The sequence below is a fragment of the Oncorhynchus keta genome, chromosome 3 (genome assembly GCF_023373465.1).
Source record: "Oncorhynchus keta strain PuntledgeMale-10-30-2019 chromosome 3, Oket_V2, whole genome shotgun sequence".
In the NCBI taxonomy this organism is placed as follows: Eukaryota; Metazoa; Chordata; class Actinopteri; order Salmoniformes; family Salmonidae; genus Oncorhynchus; species Oncorhynchus keta.
Genome location: NC_068423.1, coordinates 2,003,641 through 2,026,428, shown reverse-complemented (window position 1 = coordinate 2,026,428; position 22,788 = coordinate 2,003,641). Strand labels below are relative to the sequence as shown.

The following is a 22,788-nucleotide window of genomic DNA, read 5'->3' as shown; positions in this document are numbered from 1 at the left end:
CGGATACAGTTATCCTGTGTGTGTGTTTCTTTTCTCTCCTTCTCCCCTCACAGGTGAAAATCATCACTCCCCAATCAATCATCAATCAGAAGACACACCTCCTCCTATTTCCTGACCTATCACAGTTCCTTCCCCATGGTTTAAAAACCCCATCATTTGTTTGTTCTAGAGCTCAGCTCAGCTCAATCTCTCTGTAATGCCATGTCTGTAGGTCTCTGTGTTTCACTCTCGCTTGTGTCTTAACCTCTCTTTTGTTTAAAGCACTTCATAGCACTTTGTCATCACCTGTGAGTATTATTTTTGGTTATGGTATTTGTTTGTTGCTGGTGGGAAAAGGGGGAAACCAAGACAAGTCGCCCATGGGCATACACTACCCGTAGGTGAACTTTGTTAAATACACTAGTTAGAACTGGGCGGACCACCCACTGTATTTTTGGTTAGTTAGTTAGTTAGCTGTTGTTAAAGTAGGCTAGTCTAGCTTAGGGGTGTGTTTTTGTATACTTATTGTTTCTTTCCTTGGGTCCAGCTCAGCCCTTTTCCTGCTCCCCCATTACCGTGTGTTTATAAATAAACCTAGAGTTTGACGGTAGATTTCTGTTGTCGTGGTTATTTCGTTCACACTTTTACTTTGTCACAATAATAATTTGCATGAGTTATGTTACGGGTCTCATTACCATCCCCCTAGACCGTCGGGCCAAAACGGATTCGTAACAACTATGATCGATAATGTCAAAAGCCGCACTGAACAAAACAGCCCGACAATCTTTTTATCATCAATTTCTCTCAGCCGTCATTTGTGTAAGTGCTGTGCTTGTTGAATGTCCTTCGTGCTTAAAGTCTGTTACTGTAAAATGGCATTGTATATGGTCAAACACCATTTTTTCAAAAAATTTACGAAGGGTTGGTAACAGGCTGACTGGTCGGCTATTTGAGCCAGTAAATGTGGCTTTACTATCCTTAGGTAGGGGAATAACTTTTTCTTTCCTCCAGGCCTGAGGGCACACACTTTCTAGTAGGCTTAAATTGAAGTGTGGCAATATCATCTGCTATTATTGTCAGTAATTTTCCATCCAGGAAGTCAGACCCAGGTGTCTTGTCAGTGTTGATAGACAACAATATACAATCTCTTATACACTAGATTAGGCCCAGTCTTTGGAACTTTGGTTTTCCTAGATATGGTTACTATATTGTGATCACTACATCCGATGGATTTGAATACTGCTTTCAATCAAATTTCTGCAGCATTAGTAAAGATGTGATCAAAACATGTTGATGATTTAATTCCTGTGTTGTTTGTAACTACCTTGGTTGGGTGAATGATAATCTGAACCAGGTTGCAGGCACTAGTTACAGTTTGAAGCTTTCTCTGGAGTGAGTAGCCAGAAAATCACCCATAAAATATAACTCTATTGATTCACACACACTATCAACCATTTAAACCATTTCACACATGTTATCCAGATAACACCAACAGGCTCCCGAAGAGCTTCTATTCCCATGCCATAAGACAGCTAAGTAGCTAACGAAGTAGCTAACAAAATGGCTACACAGACTATCTGAGTCTACCTTTGTATTTTATTCTTATTTTTGCACTGTCTCTATGCACACTCACAGGGCCCTATACACTTCGCACACTGGATACTTCAACACTCACTACATCATTTGCTCATACGCACATACATTTGTACTGACTCTACACACACCCACTCACATACAATCATCATATACACTGCTACTACTCTACACATATCCTGATGCCAAGTCACCTTACCCCTATACATATCTACCTCTATCACCCCAGTATCCCTGCACATTGTAAATATGGTTCTGGAACTGACCGTGTATATAATATGCTTACTTACATTGTATGCTTACTTACATAATATGCTTACTTACATTGTGTTATGTAATAATTTTTATACTGTGTGTTTTTGTTCTACTGTGTTATTTGTAGTATTACATTGTTATTGATTACTGCAAAGTTGGGTTTAGAGATTGCAAGAAAGGCATTTAACTGTACTTGTGCATGTGACATTAAAAACTTGAAACCTGAAACTTGAAACATGGGTGTCTTTGTCACCTGTCTCCTTTGCTGTAGTCCAGGGTACAGCATGTCCTGAGTGGTTCGTAGTCATACTCTCCCCAGCCGATGAGGGGCATGGCTGACCAGAAGGCGGTGAACAGCCAGATGAAAATAGCCAGAGTGATGGCACTGCTCCACTGTAGCTTTGTCCCTGATGAAAAGCACAACCATAGAAATAGAATAATTATGATAGAATCTATTACAATAATCTATAGAAGCTATGGAAGTGGAACGATTAGACTAGATTCTATTTCCAATTGAAATTGAGAGGGAGAGTAAAAGCGTGTGCTATAATATTAGAAACACACACAGTTACTCTCCATCATTCCAATGGGAAAATGAAATATCCCATCAGTCATATGATTTTCCAGGACTAGACATATGTACAGTGCATTCGGAAAGTATTCATACTTTACAGCCTTACTCTAAAACGGATAAAAAATACACTACCGTTAAAAAGTTTGGGGTAACTTAGAAATGTCCATGTTTTTGAAAGAAAAGCACATTTTTTGTCCATTAAAATAACATCAAATTAATTAGATTGTAAATTACTATTGTAGCTGTAAACGGCAGATTTTTTAATGGAATATCTACATAGGCGTACAGAGGCCCTGTCACGACATCTGCCGAAATCGGTGCCTCTCCTTGTTCGGGTGGTGTTCGGTGGTTGACGTCACAGTTCTTCTAGCCATCATTGATCCATTTTTCATTTTCCATTTGTTTTGTATTGTCTTCCTACACACCTGGTTTCAATCCAATTCATTACCTGTTGTGTATTTAACCCTCTGTTTCCCCTCATGTCTTTGTGTAAGATTGTTTTTATGTCAGTGTTGTATATGTATTTGTATAGGTGTGCGATGGGTCCTCGTAGTCATTTTTGTTATTTAAGTACATTTAGTTTTTGGAGTATGTTTAGTGGACTACTATTAAAAAGACTCTGTTTGACTCTCCTGCGCCTAACTTCCCTGGCACCTATACACACGACTCTGACAGAATCTCTGACCATCATGAAGTCAGCAAGGAGAAGATACTTCTTTCATGGAGGTGGAGGAACCCGTCATTGAACAAGCGGAGATGATTGACAATCTGAGCCCCGCCATGGATCGCTTTGTCCAGAATATGGACTGCTGGGAGAGACAGGGAGTTTTTCCAGCACCTCCACCAGCACAACCGGGGTCTCCCTTGAACGCCTTTTCCCCTACTGAACTTAACAGGATACATTTATCCCTACCTAAGGGATACAATGGAGATACTGCCAGTTGCCAGGGTTTTCTCCTTAAACTAAACTTGTATCTGGCCACGGTCCACCCAGCTCCATCGGACCGTGAGAAGACTTGTGTCATGCTTCACCAGGAAAGCCCTGTAGTGGGCCAGCGCTGTGGGTGGAGAGGAGGATGCGGCGTTGGACCATTTTGAGGAATTCACCCGCCATTTCAGGACAGTATTCGACCACCCACCCAAAGGCAAAGTGGCAGGTGAGTGCCTCTATCATCTGAGGCAGGAGACGAGGAGTGCACAGGAGTTTGCTCTGGAATTTAGGACCCTGGCTGCCGGCGCTGGATGGAGCGACAGGGCCCTGATCGACCATTACCACTGTAGTCTACACAAGGACTTCCGTCGGTGGGCTGGCCTGTAGAGACACCACCCTCACCTTCGACCAGCTGGTGGACATGTCCATCAGGCTGGACAACATTAAGGCTACTCGTGGACGTCTAGATCGGGTCTGGCTGTTCCATCCTCCCGCACCCTCTCTCCCGAACTTATGGAGTTGGGAGGGATGGTGCGCAGGGAGACCGGAGGAGGTTCCCGCTGGAGCACCATGTGTGGTTGCAGAAGGCACACTGCTGGTCAGTGCCGGGTTGGTTCCTCTGGGAATAAAGATAGCAGTCAGGGCACTCTGGCATCACCCCAGGTGAGTAGGCACCATTCTCATCCAGAGCCCTCTGTTACACTAATGTTTGTCTGTCACTTTTCCTGATTTTTCCCTGCATTCCCAGTATAAGGCGCTAGTAGATTCAGGCGCGGCTGGGAATTTCATTAATAAAAGTTTAGCTCATAGTTTAGGGATCCCTATTGTTCCTGTGGATATGCCTTTCCCTGTTCATGCCTTAGATAGTCGACCATCAGGGTCAGGGTTTATCAGGGAGGCCACCGTTCCTTTGTGTATGATAACGCAGGGGGGTCACAAGGAGAAGATTAGTATTTTCCTTATTGATTCTCCTGCATATTCTGTGGTGCTAGGCCTACCCTGGTTAGCTTGTCATTACTTCACTGTTTCTTGGCCACAGAGGGCTCTCATGGGATGGTCGCGAGATGGCTCAGGTAGGTGTTTCTGGGTTTCCTTTGGTGCTGCTATGGTGGAAAGTCCAGACCAGGTCTCCACCGTGCGCATTCCCCCAGAATATCCTGTAAAAAGAAGGCGACTCAATTACCACCCCATCGACGGGGGGATTGTGCGATAGATCTCCTGGTAGATGCTGCATATCCCAGAAGTCACGTGTATCCCCTGTCGCAAACGGAGACAGTGGCTATGGAGACATATGTCTCAGAATCCCTGCGTCAGGGGTACATTCAGCCCTCCATTTCACCAGTCTCCTCGAGTTTCTTTTTTGTGAAGAAGAAAGATGGATTGATTATCAAAGTCTCAGTAAAATCACAGTGAAATATAGTTACCTCTTATGACTACAGTTATTGAGTCAATGCACGGGGCACGCTTCTTCACTAAATTGGATCCCAGGAGTGCGTACAATCTGGTGTGTATTCGGAAGGGTGATGAGCGGAAGACAGCATTTAGCACCACCTCAGGTCATTATGAGTACCTTGTCATGCCATATGGGTTGATGAATGCTCCATCAGCCTTCCAATCATTTGTAGATGAGATTTTCAGAGACCTGCATGGGCAGGGTGTAGTGGTGTATATCGATGATATCCTGATATACTCCGCTACACACGCCGAGCATGTGTCCCTGGTGCGCAAAGTGTTTGGTTGCCTGTTGGAGTGTAACGGATGTGAAACGGCTAGCTTAGTTAGCGGTGTGCGCTAAATAGCATTTCAATCGGTTACGTCACTTGCTCTGAGACCTTGAAGTAGTAGTTCCCCTTGTTGTCGATGTGTGCAGAAGGTCCCTGCTTCGCGCCCGGGTATGGGCGAGGGGACGGTTTAAAAGTATACTGTTACATTGATGCTGTTGACCCGGATTACTGGTTGCTGCGGAAAAAAGGAGGCTGGTCAAAAGGGGGGTGAGTGTAACGTATGTGAAACGGCTAGCTTAGTTAGCGGTGTGCGCTAAATAGCTTTTCAATCGGTTACGTCACTTGCTCTGAGACCTTGAAGTAGTAGTTCCCCTTGCTCTGCAAGGGCCGCGGCTTTTGTGGAGCGATGGGTAACGATGCTTCGTGGGTGACTGTTGTTGATGTGTGCAGAAGGTCCCTGGTTCGCGCCCGGGTAAGGGGACGGTTTAAGGTTATTCTGTTACAGGAGCATGATCTATGTGTCAAGGCTGAGAAATGCTTGTTCTTCCAATAATCCATCTCCTTCCTAGGGCATAGGATTTCCACATCAGGGGTGGAAATGGAGAGCGACCGCATTGCTCCAACCACGGTAAAGGAGGTGCAGCGTTTTTTAGGGTTTGCCAATTACTACCGGAGGTTTATCTGGGGTTTTGGTCAGGTTGCTGCTCCCATTACCTCACTGCTAAAAGGGGCAGTGGTCGGCTGAGGCGAACAGGGCTTTTAGGCACCTGAAGACTCTGTTTACCTCGGTTTCTGTGTTGGCTCATCCGGATCCCTCTTTGCCAATCATAATGGAGGTGGACGCATCTGAAGCTGGGATAGGAGCAGTGCTCTCTCAGCGTTCGGGTACGCTACTGAAGCTCCGTCCCTGTGCTTTTTTTGAAGAAGAAGCTCAGCCCGGCAGAGCGAAACTATGATGTGGGGGACCAGGAGCTGTTAGCTGTCGTAAAAACCTTGAAGGCGTGGAGACATTGGCTTGAGGGGGCGAAACCCCCCTTTTCTCATCTGGACTGACCATCGCAATCTGGAGTACATCCGGGAGGCGAGGAGACTGAATCCTCGTCAGGCAAGGTGGGCCATGATTTTCACTCATTTTGTGTTTACTCTATTTTACAGACCAGGCTCCCAGAACGTTAAGGCAGACGCATTGTCCCGGCTATATGACACAGAGGAGCGGTCCATGGATCCCACTCCCATATTCACAGCTTTGTGTTTGGTGGCGCCAGTAGTGTGGGAGCTTGTCGCGGACATTGAGCGGGCATCACGTACAGAGCACTCTCCCCCTCAGTGTCCAGCTGGGCGTCTGTACGTTCCGTCTGTTGTCCGCGACCGATTGATCTATTGGGCCTACACGTCACCCTCCTCTGGTCATCCTGGGATAGGTCAGACGATGCGCTGTCTTGATGGGAGGTACTGGTGGCCCACTTTAGCTAAGGACTTGAGGATGTATGTTTTCTCCTGCTCATTGTGCGCCCAGTGCAAGGCTCCTAGACACCTGCCCAGAGGTAAGCTACAACCTTTACCCGTTCCACAACGTGGTCGCACCTGTCGGTGGATTTTTTTTACTGATCTTCCACCTTCACAGGGTAACACCACGATCCTGGTCGTTGTGGATTGGTTTTCTAAGTCCTGTCATCTCCTCCCTTTGCCCTGTCTCCCTACGGCCTTACAAACTGCAGAAGACGTGTTTACACACATTTTCCGGCACTATGGGGTGCCTGAGGATATAGAGTCTGATCGGGGTCCCCAGTTCACATCAAGGGTCTGGAAGGCGTTCATGGAACGTCTGGGGGTCTCGGTTAGTCTTACCTCAGGTTTTCACCCCTAGAGAAATGGGCAGGTGGAGAGTTAACCAGGATGTGGGTAGGTTTCTGTGGTCTTATTGCCAGGACCAGACAGAGTAATGGGCGAAGCTCGTGTCCTGGGCAGAGATGGCCCAGAACTCGCTACGCCACTCCTCCACTAACCTTTCTCCCTTTCAATGTGTATTAGGGTATCAGCCGGTTCTGGCTCCTTGGCATCAGAGTCAGACCGAGTCGCCTGCGGTGGACAATTGGTTCCGGCACGCGGAGGAAACCTGGGAGGCCGCCCACGTCCAACTTTAGCGCGCCATAATGCACCAGAAAGTTGGTACAGACCGTCACCGCAGTGAGGCCCCAGTGGTCGCACCAGGGTACAGGGTCTGGCTCTCGACCCGAAACCTGGCCCTCCGCCTGCCCTGCCGGAAGCTGGGTCCACGGATTGAGGGGCCGTTTAAAGTCCTGAGGAGAGTGAACGAGGTATGTTATAGGTTACAACTGCCCACTAATTACCGTATTAACCCCTCGTTCCATGTGTCTCTCTTCAGGCCGGTGGTGGCTGGACCGCTCCAGGAGGCTGAAGTGCGTGATATTCCTCTGCCTCCTCTAGACATCGAGGGCGACCCGGCGTACTCCTTTCGATTCATACTGGATTCGAGACGTCCAGCGAGGGGCCTTCATGTTACAAGAATTCCACCGTCTCCTTTCGGAAATGGCCTCCTCGCCTTCCGGGTCGTCCCCGAGGCTGGTGTCGACATGCTGCTGGAGCCGCGCGTCAGAGGGGGGAGGCTACTGTCACAACTTCTGCCGAAGTCGTTGCCTCTCCTTGTTCGGGCGGTGTTCGGAGGTCGACGTCACCGGTCTTCTCGCCATCATTGATCCATTTTTCATTTTCCATTGGTTTCAATCCCATTCATTACCTGTTGTGTATTTAACCCTCTTTTTCCCCTCATGTCTTTGTCAGAAATTGTTTTTATGTCAGTGTTGTATATGTATTTGTATAGGTGCGCGATGGGTCCTCGTACCCATTTTTGTTATTTATGTACATTTAGTGTTTGGAGTATGTTTAGTGGACTGCTATTAACCTCTCTAGCGTATGTGGGATGCTAGTGTCCCATCTGGCCAACATCCAGTGAGACTGCAGGGTGCCAAATTCAATTACAGAAATGCTCATTATAAAAATTATTTTACATAGGTTTAAAGATTAACTTCTTGTTAAACCAACCACAGTGTCATATTTATAAAATGGTTTTCGGTGAAAGCATACCTAGCCCAGAACATAGCCCAGTTGACAAATTATTACAAACAGTAACCAGCCAAGCAGAAGCGTTACAAAACTCAGAAAAAGAGATAAAATGAATCCCTTACCTTTGATGATCTTCATATGGTGGCAATCAGAAGAAATTAATTTACTCAATAAATGTTCCTTTTGTTCGAAGAAGTCTCTTTATATCCAAAAACCTCAAACTCAGTCAAAACAATCAGACAAAAAATCCAAATTGTATCCTTAAAGTTCATAGAAACATGTCAAACGATGTTTATATTCAATCCTCAGGTTGTTTTTTTAGCCTAAATGATCTATCATATCTCAACTGGACAATAACGTCATCAATATAAAAGGTAAACAAGAAATGCACATGCGCCTGAAAAACTCTGCGTCACATTAGGTTCCGCTCGTTTAGACTGGTCTTACTCCCTCATTTATAAGAATACAAGCCTGAAACAATTTATAAAGACTGCTGACATCTAGTGGAAGGCATAGGAACTGCAAAGGGAGTCCTAAGTCAATGGATACTGTAATGGCCTTTTTAAAAAACTACTTCCTGAATGGATCTTTCTTAGGTTTTTGTTAAATCAGTTCTGTTATACTCACAGACACTATTTTAACAGTTTTGGAAACTTTAGATTGTTTTCTATCCAAATCTACATCATATCTTTTGGGCCCGAGTAGCAGGCCGTTTAATTTGGGCAAAATTCTGAATGCTGCCCCTACCCTAGAGAGGTTAAAGAGTCTCCATTACACTCCGTTTGACTCTCCTGCGCCTGACTTCCTTTCCACCTATACACACGACTCTGACAGGCCCATTATCAGCAACCCTCTCTCCTGCGTTTCTATTCTGGTTAGAGCCAGTTTGCGTTGTTCTGTGAAGGGAGTAGTACACAGCGTTGTACGAGATCTTCAGTTTCTTGGCAATTCCTTGCATGGAATAGCCTTCATTTCTAAGAACAAGACTAGACTGACGAGTTTCAGAAGAATGTTCAAACATTTCGGTTAGCCTTCCACAAGCTTCCCACAATAAGTTGGGTGAATTTTGGCCCATTCCTCCTGACAGTGCTGGTGTAACTGAGTCAGGTGTATATGCCTCCTTGCTCGCACACGCTTTTCCAGTTCTGCCCACACATTTTCTATGGGATTGAGGTCAGGGCTTTTTGAAAGCCACTCCACTACCTTGACTTTGTTGTCCTTATTAAGCCATTTTGCCACAACTTTGGAAGTATGCTTGGGGTATTTGTACATTTGGAAGACCCATTTGCGACCAAGCTTTAACTTCCTGACTGATATCTTGAGATGTTGCTTCAATATATCAACAGAATTGTCCTCCCTCATGATGCCATCTATTTTGTGAAGTGCACCAGTCCCGCCTGCAGCAAAGCAACCCCAAAACATGATGCGGCACCGCCGTGCTTCACGGTTGGGATCGTGTTCTTCGGCTAGCAAGCCTCCCCCTTTTTCCTCCAAACATAACAATGGTAAAAATGGCGAAACAGTTCTATTTTTGTTTCATCAGACCAGAGGACATTTCTCCAAAAAGTACGATCTTTGTCCCCGTGTGCAATTACAAACCAGTCTGGCTTTTTTTTATGGCGATTTTGGAGCAGTGGCTTCTTCCTTGCTGAGCGGCCTTTCAGGTTGTGTCGATACAGGACTTGTTTTACTGTGGATATAGATACATTTGTACCTGTTTCCTCCAGCATCTTCACAAGGTCCTGCTGTTGTTCTGGGTTTGATTTGCACATTTCGCACCAAAGTACCTTCATCTCTAGGAGACAGAATGCGTCTCCTTCCTGAGCGGTATGATGACTGCGTTGTCCCATGGTGTTTATACTTGCGTACTATCATTTGTACAGAGAAACGTGGTACCTTCAGGCGTTAGGAAATTTCTCCCAAGAATGAACCAGACTTGTGGAGGTCTACAATTTTTTTTATGAGGTCTTGGTTGATGTCTTTTGATTTTCCCATGATGTCAAGAAAAGAGGCACTGAGTTTAAAGGTAGGCCTTGAAAAAAAGTCAAAGCTTCTAAAGCCATGACAATTTTCTGGAATTTTCCAAGCTGTTTAAAGGCACAGTTAATTTAATGTGTGTAAACTTCTAACCCACTGGAATTGTGATACAGTGAATTATAAGTGAAATAATCTGTCTGTAAACAATTGTTGTACAAACTATGCACAAAGTAGATGTCCTTACCAACTTGTCAAAACTATAGTTTGTTGACAAGAAGTTTGTGGAGTGGTTGAAAAACGAGTTTTAATGACTCCAACCTAAGTTTATGTAAACTTCCGACTTCAACTGTATATATCAAAAACGTTCCACAGGGATGCTGGCCCATGTTGACTCCAATGCTTCCTACAGTTGTCCTTTGGGTGGTGGATCATTCTTGATACACACAGGAATCTGTTGAGCGTGAAAAACCCAGCAGCATTGCAGTTCTTGATACAAACTGGTGCACCTGGCACCTACTACCATACCCCGTTTGAATCCACTTAAATATTTTGTCTTGCCCATTCACCCTCTGAATGGCACACACACACACAATCCATGTTTCAATATTCTTAAGGCTTAAAAATCATTTTTTATCCCATCTCATTCCCTTCATCTACACTAATTGAAGTGGATTTAACAAGTGACATTAATAAGGGATCATAGCTTTCACCTGGATTCACCTGGTCAGTCTATGTCATGGAAAGAGCAGATGTCCTTAATGTTTTGTACACTCAATGTATAGTTTGACAAGGTCATAACACAATAGAAAGTGTGTCAGTGTGGGCATAGCCTGCAGATTATGTCTTTGTGAGAGGTCATTAAAACCATATAGATGAGTGACCTCATAACAGACCAATAGACTCTTAGGCCAGATGGCCTTTTAGGATGCCGTGAGGCTCCAAGAACAGCTGCACACAAAGATTAGTCCTGTTTAGTATGTGTTTGTTTGTGCATTTGTTGTTGGGGATAGATGTGTGTGTGTGTGTGTGTGTGTGTGTGTGTGTGTGTGTGTGTGTGTGTGTGTGTGTGTGTGTGTATCTATGGAGATGTATGAGACCTAAGAAACCTATGAGACTCATGCCACTTACTTGTGCAGTACTGGTGGTATCTGTCCCATGCAATGGCAGCAATGAAGTGGATGCTGGCGAGAGCTGTCACAAATCCCTGGAAGCCATGAGTCTGGCAGCCATCAGAGCCATAGGGCCAGTACCTGGAGAAGGACATACAGTAGTAAAGAGGGGGAAAGACAATACATTAGGCCTTAACATTATGGTATTATTTTTATTGTGTTCGACAATTAATTGATAGACTGGTAGAGCACAATGTAACAGAAAACTGTAATTTATTGGTCATTTTTAATGTTATCAACAGTAAAAATAAACTTTAAAACATTTTACTGCAGCATACTGTAAATGGTGGTGCATTGTGGGAAAATTGGCATATTTCAAATGGTACTGTAGTTCCACCCCACAGAATGCAGTACCGTACCGCATTGTTTCGTTTGAGCACTAAAAACCTTTATGACCATTAGGAGATGCATGGTATGTTTGTTTCTGGTCCATTAACATATTTTGAGGTGTTACTTTGTAAGAAGCCATATTTGTGGCACCCATGAGTGGGAATGCTGTACCAATTTAACTCATATGTAGTTATAGTGTTCTGTCAATTTAAAATGTGTAGTCAACAGATTGAAATGGCAGCAAGTCTCAAAGCTTAAAGTGTTGAGCATTATGTCATGTCCTTTTGGTCTGTTCTACCCTGTAGTCTCTGTTGGTTTGGAAGTCTTTGAGAAAGCCTCTAGAAGTGCAAGTGATTTAAAAGGCAAAATATGAAATAATATACTAGCAGCAACCTGCTTGCACTAATCACTTGTTATTACAGTGAAATACAAACTCTTCCCCTTAATGAATTTCCTTCATTTGTCCATTAATTAATGAATTCATTCATTCCGATTACGGTAGCAGTTACATTTTTATAGTATAATATAGGCAAGTGTACAGTCAATGTGTGGTAGTGTACTGTGTGTCATTGCACAGTACTTGCTTTGATACTGTATTTATATTACAGTAGGTGTACAGCAATATGAAATACAGAATCTTACTCACCACCGAGATGCCTGTAAGATACTGTCAAATTAATGGCAAACACTTTACAGTGCATAGAACTAGACTGCAGGGAAGGCCAGTGTCTTTTTATGATATTTTGCATTGGCCATGGTCATCTATTAATACACATTTGAAGTGAATCTGGTGCCTGTTTTAATCCTAAACCACCTAGACGCCAACCCAGAGCATCATCGTTCATCCCCCCCGATTAAAGAGTTCTAAATCCTCCTCCTTTATGCATCACAGCACAGTCCCCGGAAGGTCTGTTATGACTCTACCTCGTTGGTGTACTACTCTAAAACTATGCAGAGATATTGATTGGAATATATCAGAGAGAGAAACATATTCTCTATGGTATTGAGAACCCCAGTATATAATATTCCATATTCAATGGATGGTATTTTGCAGTGGCAAAACGTTGCAACAATGAGTCAGTGTGAGTAAAAACTGAATAAGGCGATGGAGAGGATTAGTATGCTATGTCACTCACCTCAGAAAACTGGAGAAAGCAGCAATGGTTGCGTTCGTAGAGATGCCCATATCTGCCAATGCCAAACTCAAGACTAGGAAATTGCTGGGGGTTCTCAGTTCTCTTATTTTGAGGAAGGCAGCGACTGTCACAGCATTCAGGAAGAATCCCAGAAGACCTTTAAGGGACACAACACAGAATAGGTTATAAACACAGTGGCAGTGTGCATAGCAGAGCGCATATTCCATGATGAGTAGTAAAAATGAAAAGTTTTCTTTTGAAAGGCTGTTTAAACAATAATAATGTGTTATTCCAGACTATTGAATGTGAAATTATATCATGCAATTGTCTGGACAAAATCAGCATTTCATTCATATTGCATCAGGTCACATAACTGCGCTGCTACCACTACTTGTTAAAGAGTGCGTAAACAGGCCACCAACCCTGAACACGGAGCATCAGGTCTAACATTGCATATAGAAGCATAGCTACCACATTTATGGATGAATTCCATCACTCACCCTCCACTAGCAGACAAGATCCCAAAGAGAATACATCAAAGTCTGAGAAACCATCCGGTAAAGGGTAGGAAGACACCATCTTCAGTGCGATTTTTCACACCAGTAAAGCCCAAATCACAGATCTACTTACTCTTCACTGTCCGCTTGCTTTACAATGTGCCTCTAACCCTAACTGATCCCACTTTTAAAGGGGCATTTCACGTGAAAAAGCATGCATGCAATTATGTAAAGCTCTCTCACTCTCTTGCCCAAATCCGCACAAGAATGTATTAATGAACATAACAACACAACCCACTGTCCCCTAATACGCATTTACACACCGCTACTCTAAAGCTCTCTATTAGTTACACAACAAGCCTTTCTGTCTGTGTGAGACCACCGTCTGGAAAAAGGATGACCTTAATGTCAAATGCACATGTTTGATGTAGTCTATACAACTCTGTTGAAAGGGTGTTCTGTTACTAGTTACCTGTCCAAAATAACGTAATTTTTGGATTAGCCAAACATAATCGGATTACTTTCAGTTACTATTGGATTACTTTCCCCTTAAGAGGCATTGGAAGAAGACAAAAAAAGGATCCTTCAAACACATTTGGTGTGTCATCATAGTGGTCTCTGACTGGTGGTCAGACTCACTCAAGTTTCCATCCAGTTATGTTTGTCAAGTCATACTGTATTAAAAATCATAATTTATTTGTTCCATATGGTGGGATATTTTTGCGTCTGTAAAATGTATTATGGCAGTGGAAATTTGTCCGTGAATGTGTTAGCCGGAGCTAGAAGGCTAGCTAGCAGACAAAAATAGGCCACATGTTTAAAAAATATAGAAAAAAATAGAATTAGTTAGTGATTTAGTTATTTGTCATGTTAAAGTTCTGCACTATGCTAAGTATATGTGTCCCCTTCTTTGGGTCTGATAGCACAACCAAAGGAGAGAATCACTCAAAATAAATCCACTTCAGGAGATGAAGTGAGTGAGTAAGACTGGAGCACTCCACAAAGGATGTGATGATTTACATATAGTGTCAAATCTTCTCAAATCATTGGATTCATGTTTAGGAAAACTGACTGCAAGATTTGTTCACACAATAGGCAAGTTATATTCATTATTTAAGGGTTTTTGTGCATTATTTTGTGCATCATTGAGTAATTCATTGTTTCCTTTACATTTAAAAATGGTAACTGACATGCACACACTCACACACACACTCACACACACACACACACACACACACACACACACACACACACACACACACACACACACACACACACACACACACACACACACACACACACACACACACACACACACACACACACACACACATACACATTTCAGACACTCATCTCGGTGAGACACTGACCTCACTGTGAAACTGAGACAATATGAACTATTCTAAGATTTGACTGAAACAAAGCAGGAGAATCAAATAACTGCAGGATGTTTTAAAGGTATGAGATCTATGTTCATAACTTCATGAAAGTCAACTCTGTAAACTTTGCTATAGTTCCGTAATACAAAAGGAGGCTTAGTTGAGCGAGATGACGAGATGCTTTCTGTGAGAGATACAAAAGCCACAACTTGCCATAAATTATACCATCTATTCTTGAGTGGAATATGCTATAATTGCGACATCCTAATTGGCAGCTTTTCATACCATAGGGTTAGAGGGGAGAACAATGGTCATATTGTTTGCCTACAAAACTGGATTATCAGATTGGGAAACCTTGGGAAATGTAATTAAAAACCTGAAGCCCAGTGCAGTCAAAAACATTATTTTCCTGTGTTTTATATATATTTATTTCCACACTATGAGGTTTGAATAATACTGTGAAATTGTGAAAATGATGATCATTCCCTTTTTAGTGTAAGAGCTGTTTGAAAAGACTGCCTGAAATTTAAGCCTGTTTTGGTGGGATGGAGTTTTGGCCTGCCTGGTGACACCGCCAGGCGATAAATTAGAAAGAGAGTTTCAAACCTCTCTGCCAATAAAAGCTCATTTTAAGTTTTCCCATCCCCAGTTAGACCAATCCTAGCAAAATTCTTGCTTGAGAAATTGCTCTTTTGCTAAGAATATTTTTTTTTTAAATTTTACCATTTTAATAGATACTTCATTTTTTACCCAGAATGGATTTGATATTGAGATAAAATGGCTGCATATGATCACACAAATCATCATTACTAAATGAGGTCAGTTAGGATTCTGTAATGTTTCACGTATTGTGTATTTTAATAAACTGATTTAGATGTGTGCTTTCGGTTTCTGTTTTGGTATGTGACCAAAATAAATACACTACATGTTTTAATGCATGTTTGTTCAGCTCTGAGGCTATGGAATTTGTGATAAAAAACTAGGCTATGTATGAGTCTCTAATATGACTTGTCTGACACAGATTTGTGTTATTATGAACTGATCTGTTTATAGCATAGCTCTTAGTTGTCTCTAATATTAAAGCCAAGCTCACAAATCCATCTGTCCATTGCTGACCTCAGTATGGCTGGCTTTAGGTGTACAGAGAAATTGCCATCTGCACATGGGTTTTTGGCTGTCATGGAAAAACACATTTTTCATGAAAAAACAACAATATTTCCCTCTAATTATATCTGACCCACAAATAAAATGTATTTCCAACATTTGACTCTGTCAAAATATATCACTGATCATTTTTAACCTATGCAATTTTGTTTGGCACTTAACATTTTGATATTTTCCATGTATATATATATAAAAAATATGCCAAATGTCTCTGCCCAAAATATGTCAAATTGTATCTGGCTAATTTAGATTTCATATTTTCCTCATTGAGCTTGAATAAGGTACAATTTTAAGGAACACTTGATAGAAAAGTCTCAATTTGTCAGGCCATGGAGTCTACAAGATCTTGAAAGCATTCCACAGGGATGCTGAGCCCACAGTTGTGTCAAGTTGGCTATATGTCCTTAGTAGTGCATGAAGTAATAATATTTTACTGTCAGCCATTGTTGCCATTAATGCTAGTTTGACCACTAGAGGGCATCTTTGGAAGCAAAGTTATTGAAATGACATGGAGCTGTGTGCCCCTAGAGTCCATTTAACTGTAGCTGTTTTAATGAAACTTACTTATTAGCATAAAGACTTGAAATCACTGGCCACTTTAATAATCGGAACACTAGTCACTTTAATAATGTTTACATATTTTGCATTACTCATATACTGTATTATATTATATTCTACTGTATTTTAGTCTATGCAGCTCCACCATTGCTAGTCCAAATATTTATATTTATACGTTCCATTCCTTTACTTTAAATGTGTGTGTATTGTTGTGAAATTGTTAGATATTACTTTTTAGATATTACTGCACTGTTGGAGCTAGAAACACAAGCATTTCGCTACACCCGCAATCGCATCTGCTAAACATGTGTATGTGAACAACAACATTTGATTTGATTGGAAAGGCCTACTTCAATATGCAGTATATCTATCAATCATCACACAGCATACAAGTCATCCATGTCTTTAAATAAAGTCAAGCATTTTAGTTATAAAATGAAATAACAAAGGGAGCCTTGAATAATTCAATAATGAATAAACCGCAACATGTCGGCTAAAGCGATTGAATTCAGGAATGCATTTGTCAGTGTTTTAATATTGACTGTACTAGAGACTTTAATTAAAACCTTTTTTTTGTTAGAACAGATTATATAGGATTGATAATAATTTGTTTGTAAATACTTATAGTATTTGTTGTACTGTTTATACTGTTAGAAATGTAGCTTAATTCAATTGATTAGTATTATGGTGTTTCTATTCCAATAAAAATGAAAATGCATTTTGCAGTATCCTATGTAGGCCTTAGGGTTTCCGTCTGGAAAATATGGCTCTATAAAACGTGACCGGTCAGGAGTAGGCCTAGGCTACTAAGCAACTGCGAGTGAAGGGCAAAATAATCCTAACATTTCCACAAACTAATTGTAAGCTAACCAATTCCCAAATGAATATTCGGTGAAAATAAAAATCTGATTTATTTTTCAAGATCAGTCCCCATGCTTGTCTCAAAGCAAAGCGAAACAGTGCTGAAATAGTTGATCACACATGGTTAGGCTAATGCTTCCAATGCTATTATAACAATTGGATGACTTTGGGTGTTTCAGTAAGCAACACTTTGTTGCATTCAATTGCTTGAGTCTAATTTATTCCAATGTTTCTGTCATTCAGATATATTTATTCCCACAGTAATTCAATATAGATCTATCCAGATGTGGTTACAAAACAGTGCATGTGGTGGACTATGCAAAGAGATGTCTCACAAACATCCATGAATACATTTAAAGTCCTTCAACAAGGCAATAGTCTATTGTCCTGCTGATAGCCTATCAGGCTATTTAAACCGGGCCCACACTATTGTTGCAGACTTATTGTACAGTGCACTTTCACTCAATTCTCCACCTAACTCTCTGGCCATGCCACCAGGTTATTCTTTCTATTGTTGTTATATATCAGGTAACATTTCCGGGCTCCGGGTGGCGCAGCGGTCTAAAGCACTACATCTCAGTGCTAGAAGCGTCACTACAGACACCCTGGTTTGAATCCAGGCTGTATCACAACTGACCGTGATTGGGAGTCCCATAGGGCGGCGCACAATTGGCCCATGTTTGGCCGGTGTAGACCGTCATTGTAAATAAGAATGTGTTCTTAACTGACTTGCTGAGTTAAATAAATAATGGAATACAACGGAATGTTTTCATTTCTCATCAAACATCCTGAAAATACAAACAGTATACTGAAAAACTGAAAATCCACCAAAGTCGGCCTTTAAATGCTTTATTATCCAAATGTTGCATGTGTGTGTGTGGATGACAGAGAGAAACAAAATGGTGCAGTTTGCGGCCTTGTGGCGGGATGCAGGCGCTGGAAATGGGGGTGTGAGCAGGTGTGTAAGGGTTTTCCTCCTCCTCTTCGTCTGAGGAGGAGAAGCGAGAAGGATCGGAGGACCAATGCGCAGCGTCGTAAGTGTCCATGGTTGTTTATTTAAAAAACATAAACTGAACACTATGAATACAAAAACAATCAACGTGAAATTAACGAAAACCAAAACAGTACCAGACACAGGTTGAAACCCGGGCTGTGGGTAAGCACTGGAGATCTAGTGCCTGCTACGCGCACCTCTCACTTAGGCTCCACTCCCACATTTGCCCGGCATGAGCGGAGCGTGGACAGGCGGGAGACTCTGGCGGAGTGAAGGGCGATTCTGGTATCGCCGGCGTGACAGGCAGCTCTGGCATCGCCGGCGTGACAGAAAGCTCTGGCAGCTCCTGGCTGACTGGCGGCTCTGGCAGGTCCTGGCTGACTGGTGGCTCTGGCAGGTCCTGGCTGACTGACGGCTCTGGCAGCTCCTGGCTGACTGACGGCTCTGGCAGCTCCTGGCTGACTGACGGCTCTGGCAGCTCCTGGCTGACTGACGGCTCTGGCAGCTCCTGGCTGACTAACAGCTCAGGACAGACGGGAGACTTTAGCAGCTCAGGGCAGATGGGAGACTCCAGCAGCTCAGGACAGACGGGAGTCTCTAGCAGCTCAGGACAGACGGGAGCCTCTAGCAGCTCTGGACAGACGGGAGACTCTAGCAGCTCTGGACAGACGGGAGACTCTAGCAGCTCTGGACAGACGGGAGACTCTAGCAGCTCTGGACAGACGGGAGACTCTAGCAGCTCTGGACAGATGGGAGCAGAGAGACAGCCTGGTGCGTGGGGCTGCCACAGGACCCACCAGGCTGTGGAGACCACCAGGAGGCTTGGTGTTAGGAGGCACCTGAAGGACCGGGCTGTGGGGGAGCACTGGAACTCTGGTGCGCAGGCTTGGCACCACTCCCCCAGGCTTTTTAACTACTCTAGCCCGGACCCTCCAGAGTGCAGGCACAGGTTGAACCGGGCTGTGGGTAAGCACTGGAGATCTAGTGCCTGCTACGCGCACCTCTCCCTTAGGCTCCACTCCCACATTTGCCCTGCACGAGCGGGGCGCAGGCATAGGATGCACTGCACCCTTCCAGCGCCCTGGAGACACACGCAGAGCAGGCGCAGGATACCCTGGAGCGAAATGGCGTACCGGCGACCAGACAGGCTGAGCAGGCACCCTGGCTGGATGCCCACACTCGCATGACACTTTCGGGGGGCTGCCCTATAGCGCACCGGGCTATGGGCACGTACTGGCGACACCGTGCGCTTAACCGCATAACACGGTGCCTGACCAGTAACGAGCTGCTTATAATAAGCACAAAGAGTGAGCTCAGGTCTGCTACCTGGCTTAGCCACACTCCTCGCGTGCCTCCCCAGTACCTGTTGCGCTGCCGTGCTGCCTCCTCATATTGCCGCCGCTCAGCTTTCGCTGCCTCCAGCTCTGCTTTGGGGCGGCGATATTCCCCCGCCTGTGCCCAGGGTCCTTCTCCGTTCAAAATATCCTCCCATGTCCAGGAGTCTTGTGATGCTGGCCACTGCTACTGCTGCTGCTGCTTGGTCCTTGGTTGGTGGGTGTTTCTGTAAGGGTTTTCCTCCTCCTCTTCGTCTGAGGAGGAGAAGCGAGAAGGATCGGAGGACCAATGCGCAGCGTGGTAAGTGTCCATGGTTGTTTATTTAAAAAAACATAAACTGAACACTATGAATACAAAAACAATAAACGTGAAATGAACGAAAACCGAAACAGTACCGTGTGGTGAAAAACACAGACACGGAAACAAACACCCACACAAACAGTGAAACCCAGGCTACCTAAGTATGATTCTCAATCAGAGACAACTAACGACACTTGCCTCTGATTGGAACCATACTAGGCCGAAACATAGAAATCCCAAAATCATAGAAAAACAAACATAGACTGCCCACCCCAACTCACGCCCTAACCATACTAAATAACGACAAAACAAAGGAAATAAAGGTCAGAACGTGACAATGTGTGATATAGTTTTCATTTATATATGTACATTTTGTATTGTCTAAAAATATCAAATAAAATCTTACTATAAAATTAAATAAGGAAAAATTACAAACTTGCAACATGCATCTGATTATTCATTATGATTAGTATTTGATTTACACTACCGGTTAAAATTTTAAAAACTCATTCGAGGGTTTTTCATAATTTTTTACTATATTCTACTATATTCTACATGTAGAATAATAGTGATGACATCAAAACTATGAAATAACACATATGGAATCATGTAGTAACCAAAAATAGTGTTAATCTCTCTGCGTACGGAACCTGCTAGCAGGCTGAAACTCCACAACATACGGTTATCAAATCAAATCAAATTTATTTATATAGCCCTTCGTACATCAGCTGATATCTCAAAGTGCTGCGCAGAAACCCAGCCTAAAACCCCAAACAGCAAGCAATGCAGGTGTAGAAGCACGGTGGCTAGGAAAAACTCCCTAGAAAGGCCAAAACCTAGGAAGAAACCTAGAGAGGAACCAGGCTATGTGGGGTGGTCAGTCCTCTTCTGGCTGTGCCGGGTGGAGATTATAACAGAACATGGCCAAGATGTTCAAATGTTCATAAATGACCAGCATGGTCGTATAATAATAAGGCAGGACAGTTGAAACTGGAGTAGCAGCACGGTCAGGTGGACTGGGGACAGCAAGGAGTCATCATGTCAGGTAGTCCTGGTGCATGGTCCTAGGGCTCAGGTCCTCTGAGAGAGAGAAAGAAAGAGATAATTAGAGAGAGCATATGTGGGGTGGCCAGTCCTCTTCTGGCTGTGCTGGGTGGAGATTATAACAGAACATGGCCAAGATGTTAAAATGTTCATAAATTACCAGCATGGTCGAATAATATAATAAGGCAGAACAGTTGAAACTGGAGCAGCAGCACGGCCAGGTGGACTGGGGACAGCAAGGAGTCATCATGTCAGGTAGTCCTGGGGCATGGTCCTAGGGCTCAGGTCCTCCGAGAGAGAGAAAGAAAGAGAGAAGGAGAGAATTAGAGAACGCACACTTAGATTCACACAGGACACCGAATAGGACAGGAGAAGTACTCCAGATATAACAAACTGACCCTAGCCCCGACACATAAACTACTGCAGCATAAATACTGGAGGCTGAGACAGGAGGGGTCAGGAGACACTGTGGCCCCATCCGAGGACACCCCGGACAGGGCCAAACAGGAAGGATATAACCCCACCCACTTTGCCAAAGCACAGCCCCACACCACTAGAGGGACATCTTCAACCACCAACTTACCATCCTGAGACAAGGCTGAGTAAAGCCCACAAAGATCTCCGCCATGGCACAACCCAAGGGGGGCAACCCAGACAGGATGACCACATCAGTGAATCAACCCACTCATGTGATGCACCCCTTCCAAGGACGGCATGAGAGAGCCCCAGTAAGCCAGTGACTCAGCCCCTGTAATAGGGTTAGAGGCAGAGAATCCCAGTGGAAAGAGGGGAACCGGCCAGGCAGAGACAGCAAGGGCGGTTCGTTGCTCCAGAGCCTTTCCGTTCACCTTCCCACTCCTGGGCCAGACTACACTCAATCATATGACCCACTGAAGAGATGAGTCTTCAGTAAAGACTTAAAGGTTGAGACCGAGTTTGCGTCTCTGACATGGGTAGGCAGACCGTTCCATAAAAATGGAGCTCTATAGGAGAAAGCCCTGCCTCCAGCTGTTTGCTTAGAAATTCTAGGGACAATTAGGAGGCCTGCGTCTTGTGACCGTAGCGTACGTGTAGGTATGTACGGCAGGACCAAATCAGAGAGATAGGTAGGAGCAAGCCCATGTAATGCTTTGATGGTTAGCAGTAAAACCTTGAAATCAGCCCTTGCTTTGACAGGAAGCCAGTGTAGAGAGGCTAGCACTGGATTAATATGATCAAATGTTTTGGTTCAAGTCAGGATTCTAGTAGCCGTATTTAGCACCAACTGAAGTTTATTTAGCGCTTTATCCGGGTAGCCGGAAAGTATAGCATTGAAGTAGTCTAACCTAGAAGTGACAAAAGCATGGATTAATTTTTCTGCATAATTTTTGGACAGAAAGTTTCTGATTTTTGCAATCGTACGTAGATGGCAAAAAGCTGTCGTTGAAATGGTCTTGATATGTTCTTCAAAAGAGAGATCACGGTCCAAAGTAACGCCGAGGTCCTTCACAGTTTTATTTGAGAGGACTGTACAACCATTAAGATTAATTGTCAGATTCAACAGAAGATCTCTTTGTTTCTTGGGACCTAGAACAAGCATCTCTGTTTTGTCCGAGTTTAAAAGTAGAAAGTTTGCAGCCATCCACTTCCTTATGTCTGAAACACATGCTTCTAGCAAGGGCAATTTTGGGGCTTCACCATGTTTCATTGAAATGTACAGCTGTGTGTCATCCGCATAGCAGTGAAAGTTAACATTATGTTTTCGAATAACATCCCCAAGAGGTAAAATATATAGTGAAAACAATAGTGGTCCTAAAACGGAACCTTGAGGAACACCGAAATTTACAGTTGACTTGTCAGAGGACAAACCATTCACAGAGACAAACTGATATCTTTCCGACAGATAAGATCTAAACCAGGCCAGA

General features: G+C 43.6%; 1 protein-coding gene across 1 annotated transcript in view; it reads right to left on the bottom strand.

Moving 5' to 3' along the window:
* LOC118368936 (RPE-retinal G protein-coupled receptor-like) overlaps positions 1 to 13,425 on the bottom strand; it is a 44,683-nt gene extending 31,258 nt beyond the window's left edge. Inside the window, exons 1-4 of the mRNA XM_035753447.2 lie at positions 13,253 to 13,425; positions 12,753 to 12,909; positions 11,246 to 11,367; positions 2,081 to 2,234 (exon numbers count right to left, since the gene is read on the bottom strand). Of these exons, the coding sequence (XP_035609340.1) occupies positions 2,081 to 2,234; positions 11,246 to 11,367; positions 12,753 to 12,909; positions 13,253 to 13,331 (512 nt within the window). The 5' untranslated portion in view covers positions 13,332 to 13,425. The remainder of the gene's footprint in view (positions 1 to 2,080; positions 2,235 to 11,245; positions 11,368 to 12,752; positions 12,910 to 13,252) is intronic.
* Positions 13,426 to 22,788: the final 9,363 nt, after the last annotated feature.